This window comes from Zalophus californianus, chromosome 3, assembly GCF_009762305.2.
Source record: "Zalophus californianus isolate mZalCal1 chromosome 3, mZalCal1.pri.v2, whole genome shotgun sequence".
NCBI lineage: Eukaryota > Metazoa > Chordata > Mammalia > Carnivora > Otariidae > Zalophus > Zalophus californianus.
In genome coordinates this window covers 52,200,135-52,217,130 of record NC_045597.1, presented here as the reverse complement: position 1 = coordinate 52,217,130, position 16,996 = coordinate 52,200,135, and the positions used below count along the sequence as shown (strand labels likewise).

Here is a 16,996-nt window from a genome sequence, read left to right as displayed (position 1 = left end):
AAGGTGAAAAGACAACTTACAAAATAGGAAAAAATATTTGCAAATCATATGTCTGGTAAGGGACTTATATACAGAATACACAGAAAACTCCTACACCTCAATAATAATGGAGACAACATAATTTAAAAATGGGCAAAAGATTTGAATCGACATTTCTCCAAAGAAGATATACAAATTGCCAATAAGTACATGAGTAGCTGTTTGACATCTTTAGTCATCAGGGATGTGAAAATCAAAACCACAGTAAGATACCACTTCATAACCAATAGGATGGCTTTATTCAAAAATACAGACAATAACAAGTGTTGATGAGGATGTGCAGAAAGGAGAGTCCATGTGTATTACTGATGGGAATGTAAAATGGTGCAGCTGCTATGGAAAATTTGGCAATTCCTCAAAAAGTTCAACATAGGCTTATCAGATGACTTCACAATTCGACTCTAGGTTATATACCCAAGAGAAATTTTAAAATCCGTCCACATGAAAACTTGTACATGAATATTCATAGTGGCATTATTCATTAGCCAAAAAAGTAGAAACAACCCAAATGTCCCTCAACTAATAAAAGGATAAACAAAATGTGGCATATCCATACAGTGGATTATTCAGTCATAAAAAGGAATGAAGGACTGATTCATGCACAATATGGATGAACTTTGAAAATAGTATGCTAAGGGCAAGAAGCCAGACATGAAGAGTCACATACAATATGATTCTATGTATTCAAAACAACCAAAACAGACAAACCCATAGCGACAGAGAATCAAGTCCTGGCGACGGCTGCACCACTGTGAATATGCTAAAAACCGCTGAATTGTACACTTAAAAGGATGCATGTTAAGGCATGTGAAATCTATCTCAATAAAGAAATGAAGAAAATATCCCAAAAGCTTTCCCAGAAACTGAGGAAAAGGCAAAGTTAAGGTCATGTTGTTTTCTGATTACCTGAAACACAGGTCAAATATGGTAATTAGCCTCTGAAGATATAAATAAAATTCTGAATACTTATGTTTTGGAATTGTATCCTATAGAAACATAAGGATTGGAGTTTATAAATAGCTTGATTCCAATTATCAAAGTAATGTCTGGTTTTAGAGGTTTTATTATTATTATTATTATTACTGAGAGAGACAGAGGCGAGTGCACATGCACGCTTAAGGAGGGAGGATACAAAGGGAGAGGGGGAGAGAGAATCTTAAGCAGACTCCCCGCTGAGCATAGAGCCTGATGCGGGGCTCGATCTCACAACCCCGAGATCATAACCTGAGCTGAAACCAAGACTCAGTCGCCCAACCAACTGAGCCAACCAGGCGCCCCTACTTTAGCGGTTTTAAAGATAAAAGCACAGATAAGAAAATTATGAACTTTCTTGGTTTTGTGCTCCCTCCTCCCCAAAAGGCAGGTGGCAGGGAGTGGAGGTGGTCTTTGGCTTCCACATGCAAAGCCCACCTCTGCGGAAGACCTTGCATCTGAACCCTCCAGCTCCACGGAAGCCACCTGAACACAAGCACCAAGGCCAACACCATCAAATCTTCCTTAGCACACAGATTTGCTAAGAGCACCATCATTTTCAAGTCCTTCAGCTGCCCCAACGTTCTTTCATATTTCAGTCCTGGATTTTGAGTGCAACGAGTGTTTGTTTCCCTTAATTGAAGGAAAGAGCCCATGGCACCTGAAAAGGTGGTAAGATATGAGAATAGAGATGGAAGAGAAACCCAACTTCCATCACAACCACCACCCTCAGTCACAGGGATGAAAAGTACAACATAGGGAATATAGTCAATAATGCTATAATACTTTCTATGGTGACAGATACATTTAACGCAGTGAGCACCTGGTAATGCATACATCACTATGTTGTACACCTGGAACTAATGTAATATTGTATGCACCTGGTAATGCATACATCACTATGTTGTACACCTGGAACTAATGTAACATTGTATGCACCTGGTAATGCATTCATCACTACGTTGTACACTGGAACTAATATAATATTGTATGTCAACTATACCTCACTAAAAAACTCTACAATCCTCAAATTAAAATTTCCCACGAATCATATGCCAATATTTCCCCTCTGGAGTATTGAAGCAGCTTCAAAGTGACCCTTAAATTCACCAGCCTATTGTCTAGAGCAACCTGGCAGCGCCCAAGGCCCTTGTTAGACGTCAAGAGGTGGGTTATTCCCACCAGAATATTATTTGACTGGGAATACATTGAAAGAAACAAAGGGAAAAAAAAAAGTTTACAAAAATACAGACTCTAGTTCAAATTTTATTTGCATACAAAAATATATTATACTGGGAAAAGCATATTACTGTTTCCAACTATATATAATTAATTACAAATATGTTCACAAAAGCACTTTAAATTACGGGAAAGCTAGGTTTTGAGAGAAAATAGAATATTAGCATGGATCATCTGTTCTAATACGCTGCAAGCTTGTAAACCAAGTCAGTGTCACTGTCTAAATTGCCCAGAGATGATCTCAAAGGCTGGTTTTAGGACAAGCCTGAGAATGGCCTGGTGGTAGGTGAGCTGCTGTCTCTGTCTGCTCTGATTTTACCGGGTCCTTGGAGCCTTCCGAAGCTTCTCCCTTATGATGAAAGGACCCAGAACTTCTCCTTGTTTCACATGCCTGTAAAGAAGAGATAAATAAGGTTATCCACTCACAAAAGTTTCCAATGCCTCTGCTTAACCAGATGACACCATCACAGGCATCAAAGCACCAAACGTTAATGGCAGGCTTCCCACGTAATGTATGTCTGATTAACTGGTACAACTGGGCAGCCAGCTGCAATTTCCATGAAGTAGGCAGGCTTGTTACATGGGTTGCATACAAATTGTGCTGTAATTACCATCATCTCTGTCAAAACAGGCCTTGGTCTTCTGATGTGGGATGGTACCGCATGGAAGAGAATGGGCCATTAAAATTCTCCAAAAAATAGAAAATTCACAAGGACTTTCCACCCGATAGTTAGGTCTCAGTGTTAAGAACAAAGTCATTTTTAAATAACCAGCTTTGGATCTAATTTTTCAGGTTTGACCTGGCTGTTTAGCAGAGTATAGCATAAAATATTTCTTAGGGAAAATCAACTCTTTCATTGAAAAATTAAGGGGCTAGGACAAAATTCTTCTGCTCTGTGATTGCCAAGAGTAGAGTTGCTGAAACTTTTACCCCGGAAGCTCTAGCTGATCCTTCTGGCTCTTGCAATCCTTTCCTTTTGAAACAGAGTGGGTAGATTGAATCTCAGGGCCCCATCTTCTAGAGGCCCCTCCCCTCTCGACACTGTAGTTATGGTCTGATATCTTCAGTTCCGCACATTTTCGGTCACACAAAAGGGGTACCATTAGTGCAACTGCCAAATGGGAAACAAGGTAGTGTGTACTTAACCCAGGTCTTTTACTAATTGGCGCGGGCCTTTGGTGAGGGGGTATCCCCAGGCCAATTCTCTTTTGGGACCCTCCAGAAGTCAGACCTCCCCAAACCCCCGGATCTAACCTGGGAGGACTTCCCTGGCCCATGGGATGGAACCACCTAGCTTGTTAGAATGTTGCTTTTGTGGTCAGTTGGCTCATTTCTCCTCTAAAAAGCCTGCCGAGCCATCCTGGTGGTAAAATTCCCATCTTGCTCTAACAACTGCTCTGCATTTCTCAAACAAAATGTCATTGTTTGCTGGTGGCCTGTTCTCACCCTTTGGAAAGGCACACGATCTACTACATGAACGCAAGCTTATCCTCAGAATTTCTTTCTGAGCCACTAGGGTTCTGTTTTGGAACCTAAAGAAGCCTGATGATGTAACTTCCTGCCCCCAGGCAAGCTGGTAAATATTATGGCACTTTATCAGCAGTGTTGGTTGGTTTTCTGTTTGATTTTTTTTTTTTTTAAATACCAGGCATGTACTCACTTGCTAATGTTCTGTCAAGATCAGCAATAAAGTCTTCTAGCTCTTTCGTGTCTCCTAGTTTGGCTGAAAAACAAGAATTGGCCTTCAGTTTCCATATCAATGACAGCTCATGCCGCCCTTGGTTCCCAGGATTATGTGACCCCATTTTGCATCCCTGCATCTACAGAGACATTATTTTCAAGTGTCCTATACCAACCCTCAGTGTCTGCTCCGGTGTTTCTTACAGTCAATTCAGACACTGATTCTGAAGATTCACCTAAAAGTCTCCTTCTTGTTTTTTCAGTTCATCAGCCCTCCGGCCACTCCCACCCCAACAACCTGGAAGGAGAATCTCCCTTCAATACCTTAAAAGGGCAGGGGGAGTGAGGGGCTAGGGAAGAAGATAAAAGTTTTGATTTTGGGGCACCAGCGTGGCTCAGTCGGTTAAGCATCTGCCTTCAGCTCAGGTCATGATCCCAGGGTCCTGGGATCGAGCCCCACATCGGGCTCATTGCTCAGTGGGGAGTCTGCTTCTCCCTCTCTCTCTGCCTCTCCCACCCACTTGTGCTGTCTCTCTCTCTCTCTCTCTCTCTCTCTCTCTCTCTGGCTCATTCTCCCTCAAATAAATAATTTTTTTTAAATCTTTAAAAAAAAGTTTTCTAAAAAAAAAAGTTTTGATTTTTTGATTATGTAGGATTTGAGTTATCTATCAAAAAATATTTGGTAAGCATGGCACTGTGCAGAGCGGACACCCAGAGTCAATATGCCCGCTCTGCCTCACCTCTGACCCATTCTTGTTTGTGCTATCACCCCAGGGCAACACTGCCACTCTGAGTCCCTCCAGGATAAATATTAACGAAGAGCCACCATACTTTGTCAAAATGGTACGGGGAAGGCAACGTGAGGCGTCCGGGTCCTGGACAGCCCCATCCCATCCAGGTGGTAGCACAAGGCAACAGGTCCTTATCTTGCTTTTGTTCCCTCTGTATCCTGAGATATACACGCTTCCCTGTAGAGCTCATCATTCATGCCTTCTCCGAAATGCATTCCTGGATAGTTTTATTAATTAACCCTTGCTGGCTACAAATAGCTCCTTGTTCTTAGCTTTTATTTTTTATTTTCTTTAAAGATTTTATTTATTTATTTGACAGAGAGAGACACAGCGAGAGAGGGAACACAAGCAGGGGGAGTGGGAGAGGGAGAAGCAGGCTTCCCGCTGAGCAGGGAGCCCGATGTGGGTCTTGATCCCAGGACCCTGGGATCATGACCTGAGCCAAAGGCAGACGCTTAATGACTGAGTCACCCAGGCACCCCTGTTCTTAGCTTTTCAGGTCAATTTGCCACTAGAGCTTTTTCTCTGTCTTTAATTCCTATCTCTGGAGGATCAGGTAGCAAATCTGGGCACGTTTGAAGCCACTTCCTAGACTGCTCTGTCTCTCTGAATTCAATAGCTCCGTTTTACCCACAAGGAGCTGGACAATGGCAGACTCCCCCCCATTGGCTGGTGCTAACACTGCTCAGTTGAGAGGAGAATTTAAAAATCACTCTTTTGAAAAAAAGGGAAATTCCTCCTTAATGCCAGGAGTGAGAAAAGTAATGGAATCTTCATATTTCTTTCTTAACTGTGTTCCATTTTTATTGCATTCTGCAACTATTTTCAGCAGTATAATGTTTCTTGAGGAAAAAAACTCCTTTTGTTTTCAAGAGGGCACTTGTCCAATATAACAGAACATTCAGCTCTCTAGCTGGAGACATTTGACAAGTTCCAAAAAATAAGAAACTGCTCATGCATCTTTAAAAACTTTTTTTGGGTCTATTAATACCACAGTAGAGCCAGGCCGGGGCTGCTATTTTAAATCATGTTAGATCATCGCTTGTCTCATGAGGATGACCCCATTTAATTGTTAAATTGGTAATCTGAAAGCGTTGGTCAACTAGTTAAGAAAAGAATTCCACTTTCTGCAAAGCCTAACTGCTGCTGAGTTTTCAACTCTAGAACCAGCCAGTCCGGGAGAGAGCACTGTCATTTGGCCGTCTTGATCACACCACGTTGAGAGAAAGCAAGAGGCTGAAGAATATAGGTTCTTCTCTCTCCCTGAGAATTTGCATTCTTTTTCCCACCTCCCATTTATCTGATTCATCTTCACACTGATCAAAATCTTGAGAAAGAACAAATTGCACTTCACACCGTCCTGTGCGAGGATGTTAGTTCTATTTGTTTCACACGTTTGGGGAAGATTGGTCAGGGATAAGGGGTAGGAAAGGAGAGATGCGGGGGGGAGGCAGTAAGGAAGACCACGAGCTCCCACCACAGCTAATGAGCCTACCTTTCCGAGGAGTGCCAGCCGGGGAGAGCAGAGCCGGAGCGGAATCTGTTGGAGAATTCAATTTCTCATCACTGAAGCTGAAGCTGTTCCTATAGAGCGAATCTGCACCTTTCAGGAAAGAAAAAGTAACTCATTCAAGGTGGTTTACAGGCCACAGTCTATTGATAACCAACAGCTCCTCTCCAAAAGGAGCAAAGTTGTAAAGAAAACAGGTTGATTTCCAGATTTTATATTTATGCCCCCGAAATGATTTGAGGCAGGGGAGTGTGCGTGTGTGTGTGTGTGTGTGTGTGTGTGTGTGTGTAGATGTGTCATGCACACCAGGGACCTTGCTTCTCTAACAAATGGAGAGTGAGATAGGATGATCATGATCAGACCAGCTTCCTTTGCAACACAGAGTAGCCCACTGTCCAGGTGTCTAACCGACAACCACGCCAATGCTTGGCTGATTGTGGGTGTTTGGGATTTTAGACCTAAAGAATCCTCTTTCTTAAAAAAATGTCCCTTCTGCCCTCTGAATTCCCTAAAATACAAATACAAGGTTGGATCCCACTAGTTAATAATCCTCCCTCCTGGGAGCGACTGGGTGGCTCAGTCGGTTAAGCATCTGACTCTTGATTTCAGCTCAGTTCATGATCTCAGGGTTGTGCGATCCAGCCCCTGTGCCAAGCTCCACACTCAGCGGGGAATCTGCTTGAGATTCTCTCTCTCCCTCCACCCCTCCCCCCCTCTCTTTTTCTCTCTCTCTAAAATAAATAAATACATCTTTTGAAGAAATGTTTAAAAAAGAATAATAATAATCCTCCCTGCCTACTCAAGAGAGTCTTTGTCATGGTTCTCCCGAGAACCTACACTCTAAGGATAAGCTAGAGGGTCAGAGAGAAATACTTCTTCTAGAGGTTGTCAATTACAGACACTTTGAGTGATTTTGTGGCTCCCTCTATTGTCATAACCCCAAAGACCAGAGCAAGAGCAAGGCAAGGTCCCAGGAGCAGGGCTGCACTGGGAGTCAAGGGAACCATCTCAGCTACTTAGGGACTCAGGCGCCCTTGAGCAAGACAGTATCTGTGAGCCTCACCTTAGCCACCAATAAAATGGGAAGGCTTCATGATCCTTCAAGTCCCTTCCAGCTCTTAAGTTCTGAGAGTCTACTTCTCTAGACCCTGACAAGGAGGAGGAAACCAACCCACGGCCAGAGCCCAGCCGTGTGGCTGTGACACGAGAAGGGAGCTGGTGGCTGAGCTGCACCCACTGAAAGGGCTCAAAGGCAGAGCAGCCAGCCAAAGCAGGATGTGGCCTGTGAGGTCAGCAAGTAACAGCCTTCCTGGTTAAAACAAAACACAAAGCCAGCCATGGTTGTGGCAGAGATGAACTCTGGAAAGGCTCTTCAGGTGAGAGAGGGCAGCTGAATCAAGAGGGCCTGGCCAGGACTCTACTCTTCTCTGGGATTCACCACTTCAATCCAGGGACGTCCAACTCAGGAGGAGGCAAAAACATCTTTCTTTGGTCCCCAAAACTTAAAGTGAACCTGAATTAAGTTACAGGTATACTCAGAATATAGATATACTCAGAATAAAAAGGGTTTACACAACCAGAGGTTTCTCATCCTAAAAGAATTCAGCTTCATCCCTAAAAAGGCTGCTTCAAGTTCTCAGGCATGACACCCAGCTTCCTTTCCTCCCACCCTCCTCTGACCAGGTGGCCTCAGCACCATCTTGTCTTCCTGACCTACACACTCATCTTGTCCACTCTTCCAAATATGCCCAACCTTCCCAATTTTTTCTCCCTTCAGAGGTCCAGCCCAGGTCACCTAAAAGGACCACAGTCACTTTTCAGGGCTTTGATGATGAACACCTACTGAGATCCAAAATACCAAACCTCACACTTTTATTTCCCCAAAAATATATTCCTCAGAACACTGGTCCTTTGGAAAGAAGAACCATGTGATCAACTAAGTTTGAGAAACACTGAGCACCCCTGAAGATTCCTCCTGTGTCTTCCCAATTTAAGGTCCCTGAGAAGTCTTATGATAAACCAGCTTGGCCTTATTTCTCAAATTTAACTATGAGACACAATTTTCGGGGCAGCAAGTTAATATTTCTCAGGACACTTGCACTCCATGGAACTCAGCTGGGGAAGCCTCTCTGCCTTTGTCAGCTGAGCCCACCTCCAGAGCAGTCTGGATTTTCTCAAGGGGAAGCCTTTCCCTTACATACAAGAAAGTGGTCACGTCTGCTGCAGACCTACAGCAGAGCATTACTGTTTGTCACCCCATAATAGGAAGGAGAACCGCCACAAATAGAACCTGAGAAACTTGTAGGGAAAAGATGAGGTAAGACTTAGAGGCAGGGAAACCACAGAGGGCCCCGGGGAGGCCGACCTCGTGCCCAGACCCCTGAGCCAGAAGGAAGGAATATGAGGCATTTGGCACATCATCTTGGTTCCGAAGGACACTAGAGAGCATCGCCCCCATCCCTGGCCCAGAGTGCCCAGCCCAGAGACTTGCTGGCCCAGACTTCAGTGGCCACACCTCTGGTCTCTATCTCCCAAAAGCAGTCGGTCCTTGAGATCCAGTTTCACCACCACACCTCACTCCACCCTGCCCTGCACCACCCGCCCTTGCCTTGACTTTGGATTTCATCTCTCTTCTGCTCCAACTCAACAATTTTCCAGCCACGTATACTCATCCTTTGGGGGAGGCAGGGACGGGGGTGGGGGGGACATGCACACACAATTTGTTTTTCCTCACAGGCAAGCAGACTAATGTCATTGAGTTTTCAGGGAAGAAATCATGTCGACATGGAAAAGTCCATTGCAAAATGAGTACTCAGGAAAAACTCTGGGTCACTCAGGTGGTTTTGAAACTCTGTAGAGAATGAGTCATAGGACCAGGCATTGCCACAGTGGACCTCTTGGCCTTTAAAGCCTGGTGTGAAAATGCCTTTTTGATCCAAGTATTTTCCTCAAACTTAGAAAATATATAGACAAACCGGCTGTTACTTGCCTAATAAATTCGGTTGCAAACCAAACTTAAAATAATCAGAAGTTTCTCTTACGGCTAATGAACTCATGCTACTCCAATAAGGGAGGGAGAGAAAAAATATACTAGGTTACAGTATCTATATATAAACACACACAGGCATGTCAACACAGCAAGTGCTCCCTTCCCCATTTCCCCTCTCCCCTTACACCTCCCCAACCACATACACACACACACACACACACACACACACACACACACACACAGACACACACACACACCGGCACATTGCCACACCTTGCTTCCTCTCTCTCTCCATGAGTTTCAGCACACAATCTGAGCCAGACCTGACTCCAGCCTCCAAAATATTCAACCATCAACAGGAAATGAACCCCCAGCATCTTTGAGCCAAACCTGCCCACAGTTTAGTTCCACCCTGTGGTAATATTGTACACACGTCATTCATGAAGAAAGCAACTTCCAGAAGCCTAAAGCTACTAGAAAGCCCAGCAGAAGCTGTCACAGTAGAGACGTTCAGGATGGGAGGCCGTGACAGCTGTGTGAGCCTGTGAAAAATCACTTCATCTCTGAGCCTCAGTTTCCTCTGCAGCAGAAGGGGAATAGTAACGAGGCACTCCATGTATGATTCCTATGGTTTTCATGATTTTATTCCAAAGTTCCTGGCGAAATGGAGAATGACATGTCCAGGAGAGGAGAGGTCGCCACAGAGAATAGTAACCATCAAGGTTCTGGGGCCGGGCTTCCTCCACTTCCTCAGAGAGTAGCAAAATTCTTAAGAGAAGCTTATCTTCAGAGGCACCTGACAATAAACCTCCCTAAAACAAGCCACCAACACAGGAGGAGCCCAAGCTCTAGACCTTGCTTCCTTTTATTCATTAAGATTTCATTCCACAGACTTTTACTAAGCACGCTCCATGAAGATCTCATGGAAGGCATTGTGGTAGATGAGAAGGTAAGGAAAGCTTGACTTCCTGTTCTTTTCACTCCTCTGGAACTCTATCCCTTGCAAAACAACGGCCAGTTAGTCTGATAAAATGACAGCAACGTGTTGCTGGCCGATAGCATTTTAAGGTATGACCGCCCCGTCCCAATATCAGGTGCTGTTATTAACAGGGATTCCAGGGGCACATACGGTGATAATTTGGGGAACCTTGGCAGGTGATAAGACTAGATATTTCAGGGCTCCACAGCATCTACTTCAATCAGCTCTAAAGCCCCATCTCATGAGCATCTCAAAGCTCCATCAGAAATGTCCCTGGCAAGTCAACTTGGCAAGCTGAAGCCAGGAACCTCCAGCTCAGGGACCAAGTTTTCTAAGACACCAGCTCAAGAAATGTCAGCATATTCAATATACAAACATCCAACTTTAGTGCTCACCAACAGAGCTTGAGAAACTCAGCTGTAAAAACAGAAGCTTGTTTAAAAGGTAATTGTGCTTTTTGAGCTTGGGGGTGGGGAGAAAGGTAACTTAGGGTTAGCGCCGAGATGTGCTACTCCAGAGGGAAGGAAAGCCACAGATGGTAAACCTTGCCCAGAGCTCCTGTAAATATAGAACAATCCCACACGTTGAAGACAAGCAAACTATAGTAATTAACTGGGAAAAAGAAAGCCTTGGACCTGTTTCCCTTTTGCCACAGGGAATGGGGGTGGGGCGTGCAGGGGCAGGGGGCATGAATCTCCTTTCAACACTATCGCCCCAGCTTCCCTTCTGGCACTGCTCGGCCCCTCTCGACACCTCTCCAGGTCTCCGTCAGAGTGAGCCCCATCCCCCACCCGGAACCCCTACCACCGTGCCAGGGCACCCTGGGGGTTCCTAACTTCTCATTCTCTCCTGGCTTGAACACGTTCGGATTCCAGTCTCTGGAGCTCCTATGCCGGATCAGCCAATACTTGTCATGCTGGCACTCAGGTCCAGCAGGGGCGCAAACTGTAAGACTCTAGGCAAAGATAATACAAATTTTCTGGTCTTGCACATGCTAAAGAAGCCAGTTCCTCATTCCCTAAAACGGCTCTACAATATCACAATATCCCTCGCATACACAGGAGCCTTCGGATCCTTCCTGTTAAGTAGCAAAACACTCGCACCCCCCACACCCCGACACTTCAAAGGAAAAAGGTGTGCAAAACCCCAACACAGCAAAGAGAGAAGTTCCTACCACCTTTTAAAGTTCAAGTTAATATTATAAACCTCGCATAAAATCATTTGGTGGAAACAAATTAACACATTGGTTAAAACTTTGTAATCATGAGTTAAAATTTCATTAAGCATATTTGAGGAATCATGGTGTGCATTTACAGTTTTGGAAAATACTGAAAAACAGTATTTTTTTTTTTTATTAAGTTCAAACCACAGAAGTTTACAACCTCTGGAGCACCTCTAAGAATCAAGTTTGAACAACACTGCCCTAGCTCCTAATTACACTGCCCTTTTACTGCTGACGTTAAAACAGCTCCCACCAAAGTGTCTGAGATTACCTGTTGGACCCAAGTCTAGTGGAAAGGGACAAGCCTGCTTTGATCAACCCCCATTTGAATGCCACCCATAATGTGGCGTTATCTTGCAATTTTCATTTTGGTTCTCTTCATGTCTCTGGAGGACCCCCTGTAAGTGGGAACAGGGAGTATTTCTTTTTAAATGTTCTTCTATCTAAGTAATTTGCTTCTTTGGATGGAAGGAGTGTCTATGTTTCTTCTTTGGATGCAAGCAACCCAAATTTTTTCATTTTAGTGAGAAAAGGAAGGGTTCTTTTTTTCTTTTTTTTTTTCTTTTCTTTCTTTCTTTTCCTGGAGAAGGAAGGGGTAGGGGCAGAGAGAGAGGAAGAGAGAGGATCTTAAGCAGGCTCTGTGCTCGGCACAGAGCCCCACACACAGAGCCCAATTTCATGACCCTGAGATCATGACCTGAGCTAAAATCGAGTCCGACGCTTAACAGACTGAGCCACCCAGGCGCCCCCAAGGAAGGGTTCTTCAAAAAACAGAATTGCTGCTTTGAGTTATCTTGTAAGGCGGCTATACATTTTTTGAGTGATAGAGCAGTAGGTGGAAGGCAGAGTGAGAATTAAGGTACTCCTGGTTCATAGCTCGTATGTAACATTTCCATGCAAGACACTGGCTCAAATGTATCTGATCTATGTAATAGAGCCTGGTGTATGCATTTTAATGTTTTCTTGAAAGCATGAAACAGAGCAAATTTTTTCTTCCTAATCATGAGCTTATGGATGTTTCTACTAGCACTACTAAATAGCATCCTTTCAATTTCACAGCTAGAGAAACTGAGGCCCACCTATTGCCCAGGACTCCGACCGAACTCAGTCTGGACCCCACTGACCCCGCCAGATGACCACTACCTTGAAGAGACACCCTCAGACACAACCACTATTGATTATGATTCGGGTCCAACGGGACTTCAAGTAAGTCTATTCCTGAGGACCTGGTTCCCATTCCAGCTAACCATCCATGGTGACAAGAGCAAGGTCTTAAGAGAGGGCCCCCGTGGTTCTGCTCTCTTATCAGAAAAATGGAGATAATGGTGCCTATCTTATAGGACTGTGGTAGAGGTCCTATGAGATAACACATTTAAAGCAAGCAAAGAGATCACTACTAGTAAGAGCTAATAAATAATAACAATAATCCTAGTAAGGGCTTGGTAAAAGTGAGCTGCTCTTACTATCATTATCCTGGTAGGTCTCCCTTTTGGTGGCCTAAATCTTAGTAGGATCTACCTCTTTCAAACATTCTCTTCCTCAGAAAAGCATTGAACAGACAAATATGTCTAATAAATGTTTGTGCTCTGTTCTTGGTGGCAGTTAAGCACACTATGCTTCCTCAAGAAATTACTATTTGGATACACACTTCTTCTGCCAACACTATTTCTAACCAGTCTTATGGGGGACAAACTACACATTTATAAGGAAGACTACTGTCATCTGAGCCTTCTTTATACCATCCCCATTACCCCTCTAGCCACCAAACTAAGGGTCCGTGTAACAGTTAACAACAAAAGCAGAAAGCGAAACACACACACACACACACACACGCACACACACACACGCTGCCCCCCCAAGAGAAACTATAGAATATTCCAAATATCTCCCCCCAAATTGTTAAGAATGTGTTTCTGAGTGCCTTCTCGTTGAGGCCCCTGAAAACAGATCTCCAATCTGAAATCCTACCCCGAGGGAACTGCAATCACCCATATGATGGGCCAGCTCAGACCATCTTCCAGCCAACTGCGGCTGTGGTTTAGAAAGGAGTTGTTCTTTGCAATAGCACGGCACTGGACAGACTGTCCCAGCCTTCTTTCCGGTGGGGGAGAGAACTGGTACTTGATGAATAACTTGCTGCATGCCCCAGCAGAAGGAGACATATTTAAGCTTGGCCACTGATATTGAGATAAATTTCAAAAGTTTTTAGATTTCACTTTGAAATTGAAAATAAGCGGTCCAGTCATTACCCATAAAGTCCAAAAATACAAAACAGAAAATTAACAGCACACTATTCCATTCCTGTTCACCTCAAAAAGCTGCAATTAAATCTAACCCTTGGGCAGGGCTGCCAAGGAAAGTCAAGAGGGACCTCAGGGTTCTGACTCAAACCCTGGACAGGGTGACGAGTGCCTTTATTCATTTTCAGGAGGACAGCTCATGTTGAGGTCTGGGACGGCGTCTTTGCCCAGAAACAAGGAAGAGCTTCAGATTTCAAAAGAAGAGAATCAGAAGAAGAGGTCACTATGTCATTGCTTTCACTTCCAGAGTCAGGGGCAACAAAGGGAGTGACATTCATGCTGGTAACCCATCTAGGGAATGAAGTCTCAAGAATAACTCAGAAAAGTTCACTTTGAAATATAATAAGTCATCCAGAATTTGAAAACCAACAATCACATAATATTGAAAAGTCACCAAAATTGCTGTTTGACACCTAAACAGATGTCTATAATCCTTACAGACCATTTATTTGATCCTCGAAAAAAACTGCCTCACTCCTTGCAAGGTTGTTTAAGACAAAGAGACCTAGGGGCAGTCAAGTCTCCGTTACGAGAAAAGTGGCCAGGAGGCACCTCTGTGTCCATCTGCTCTCTGGCTCCCTCTCCAGCCTGAGCGGGGGTGGGGGGCGGTGTGGAAGCCAGCCGTCCCGGTGGTGGGACCTGCCTGAAGGAACAGGGGCCCTTTCTAGAACACTTGAACTCCGCAGCACCAGAGAGTCTTTGAAAACTGCAGGCAGTGCAGCAGAAAGTCTGGGAGCTCAGAGCCAGAAGAAAATGCAAGAAGTTATTTCAAAAATCCCAAGAACAGCAGCTTATGAAACCTTTCCTGGTGTCACAAATTTTTCAGCATTGTGCCCTCCCATGTCTCCTTCCACCCCCATTCCTGTGGCACTTGCCTCACACACTCTGAAAAAAATGACTGCGGAAGAGAGAGAAAAAGGCAGGGGATGGGAGGAGAGGTAACTGTGGGAAAGCCTGGTTTAGGTCCCAGGAGTCCCGTCTGGCTGGGTCAGGGCGAGCTGCTTAAACCCCCCTGCCTCTGGAGACCTGCAGGCGGCAGGTAGACCAGCTGGCCCTCCAAGAGCCTCTGAGTGACAGCCCCGGGGGTCTTGCCCCCGCCGCGGGCGCCCTAGGACGGCTCGGTGCCTTGGGCTCACTTCGCTGGGCCCCGCCCCTCGGTTTACAGATCAGCACACTGAGACCCGAGCCCCCAGTGCTCCTTACTGGGAGATCCCCGGGCTCCGGCACTTTCCCCGTTGGGACCACACTTACTCTCGGAGTCGCTGAAGCCGCTGCTGTCGCTCACGCTGGCGCTGCTCCGCCGCTTCATGCGCTCCAGGTGCTCCTCGTAGTGGAAGTGGCGCTCGTGGAAGGGCGACGCGAAGTCGGCCAGCACCGCGTCAAACTCGCACAGCGCATCCGTCAGGTCCCCGGCGGCCGCCGAGTCCAGGGCCGGGGCTGGGGACAGGGATGGCGGGCTCAGGTGCTGGGGCGGGGCGGCCATCACGTCCCGGGGCCCGGAGGGGGCCGCCACCATGGATAGCTAACCCGAGGATAGCTAACATGGCGCGCGTGCCGAGTGACAGCCACGCCGTCGCTGCCCGTTGCTTATCTTTGCATACTCTCAACTAGCCCCTGAAGCGGTTCTCTTATCCGGCCCATTTCAGAGACACGGAAACTGAGCCTCCGCCGTGTGAGGGTGCCGACCAAAGGTCACCCAGCTACAGCGAACTCTTTCCTACGCGCTCTCGGGTACTCGTCCCCACGCTCGTCCCCCCGGGGGCGCGTGCGAACGGTAGCGGTGGGAAGATTGGGTCGGAACGCGCCCGTTAAGTGTCCCCAGCCCGGCGCGGGGAGGACGGCCGAACCCGCCAGGGGCAGGGTCCGGCGGGTAAGGGGACGCCCCGGGACCCCATTTCTTCTGGAGGGCCAGGGCTTTAAGGGTCCCGCACTCACCTGCCGCCGCGGCGGCCGCGGGGCTGCTCTGCGCGGCAGGTGGCTTCATGGGCGGGCTCGGCCCCGCGCGCACGGCGGAGGGTCCTGCGGGGTGCTGAGTACGGAGACTGTGCAGCCGCTCGCGCCGAGGCCGGAGCTGCGCCGGGCCCGCTCTGCTGCCCACGCTCCCGCCCTGCCGGTCTTGCTCGCCTGGCTGCGCTCGCGCCGCGTCGCCTCCTGCACCGTGCGCTCGCCCGCTCTTTCTCCCGCCGCCGCCACCCTCCAGCCCCGCCGTCTTATAGCCGCGGGCGGAGGCGGGCCGGGGCGGGGCCGGCGGGTGTGAGCCAGCCAAGGCGCCGGGGACGCCCCTGTCCCTCGGGCACCGCCCTCGCCACGCGCCCGCCGCGGAACCGCAGTGACGGTGAGTTGCCGGAGCCCGGGTTACAGCCCCAAATATTTACTCGCCACTTCGCCCGCGCGCCCTAACAACCCGACTCGCTGAAGTGTCTCTGTCGCCACCAGAGCCCCAAAGAGTTTACGATTGGGCTGGAGCTCCCCCGCGCTTCCTGCCGCGTGCCCTTTACCTCCTCCAGCCTTAGTTTCCTCGTCTGTGAAATGGACGTGCTGAGTCTCTAGGGTTTGCTGCGAAGCATAAAGTAGCCCTGGGAGGCCCAGAGGGGTGTCACACACGCAGAGGGCGGCTCCCGCGTCCCCACCGCATTTCCCCAGGGGACTGACGGATTGTGGGCAAACGGAGTGGAGAGGGTAGAGGATGACAGGGACAGAACTCGTGGAGTCCACGCGGTTACAAGCCTTAATTTTTCCCATCCGAGAGCCCGGAGTTTGCCCCTGTCCTGGGCTTTCATGCCAGCCCCGACTTTACTCCGGAGGGGTTTTTGTCAGGGAAAGAAATTACTGCGTAGATGCGGCGCATACCCAACGCCTTGCAGTGTCCGCACCAATGGGCAACCCTGCCCAGCCCCCTTGTGAGGGACTCAGTCATGGTCAAGAATAACTCTCCTTGCACTGCCCCAGGCGGCAGCCACTAGCCACAGGTGGTTATGCAAATGTAAGGCAACTAAAATAGAATATAATGAAAACCTCAAGTCCCTCAGGCTCACCGGACACATATTAAGCCCTCAACGACCACCATCGGAGAAAGTTCTACTGGACAAGGCTGCCAGGGTCTCTGACCCACAAAACTGGCCTGGGAGGGAAGAGATAACCACCTTACCCTGGTTATCAAGAGCTTCCTGGGTCAGGTTCTGGCATGCACCATTTTCCAGCCCATACAGCGATCCTGAGAGGTGGAATTACTGCTCGTTTCACAGGTGAGGAAACTGAGGCACCAGAGATTAAG

General features: G+C 47.2%; 1 protein-coding gene across 1 annotated transcript; it reads right to left on the bottom strand.

Moving 5' to 3' along the window:
• Positions 1-2,259: 2,259 nt before the first annotated feature.
• Positions 2,260-15,926, bottom strand: RGCC (regulator of cell cycle). Its single transcript, XM_027590235.1, has 5 exons — positions 15,658-15,926; positions 14,974-15,159; positions 6,218-6,325; positions 3,912-3,974; positions 2,260-2,641 (listed from the first exon to the last, which is right to left on the bottom strand). The coding sequence occupies exons 1-5, from the start codon at positions 15,704-15,706 to the stop codon at positions 2,634-2,636; spliced, it is 414 nt and encodes a 137-aa protein (XP_027446036.1). The 5' UTR covers positions 15,707-15,926; the 3' UTR covers positions 2,260-2,633.
• Between the last annotated feature and the right edge of the window lie 1,070 nt (positions 15,927-16,996).

What these genes read in the sequence shown, in the direction of transcription:
- RGCC (XM_027590235.1), bottom strand. Translation starts at nt 15,706, where the DNA reads ATGAAGCCACCTGCCGCGCAGAGCAGCCCCGCGGCCGCCGCGGCGGCA. An exon ending in CGGCTTCAGCGACTCCGAGA is followed by an intron (nt 6,326 to 14,973) that starts GTAAGTGTGGTC and finishes CTTTCCTGAAAG; the next exon opens with GTGCAGATTCGCTCTATAGG. An exon ending in GGCTGGCACTCCTCGGAAAG is followed by an intron (nt 3,975 to 6,217) that starts GTAGGCTCATTA and finishes CTTGTTTTTCAG; the next exon opens with CCAAACTAGGAGACACGAAA.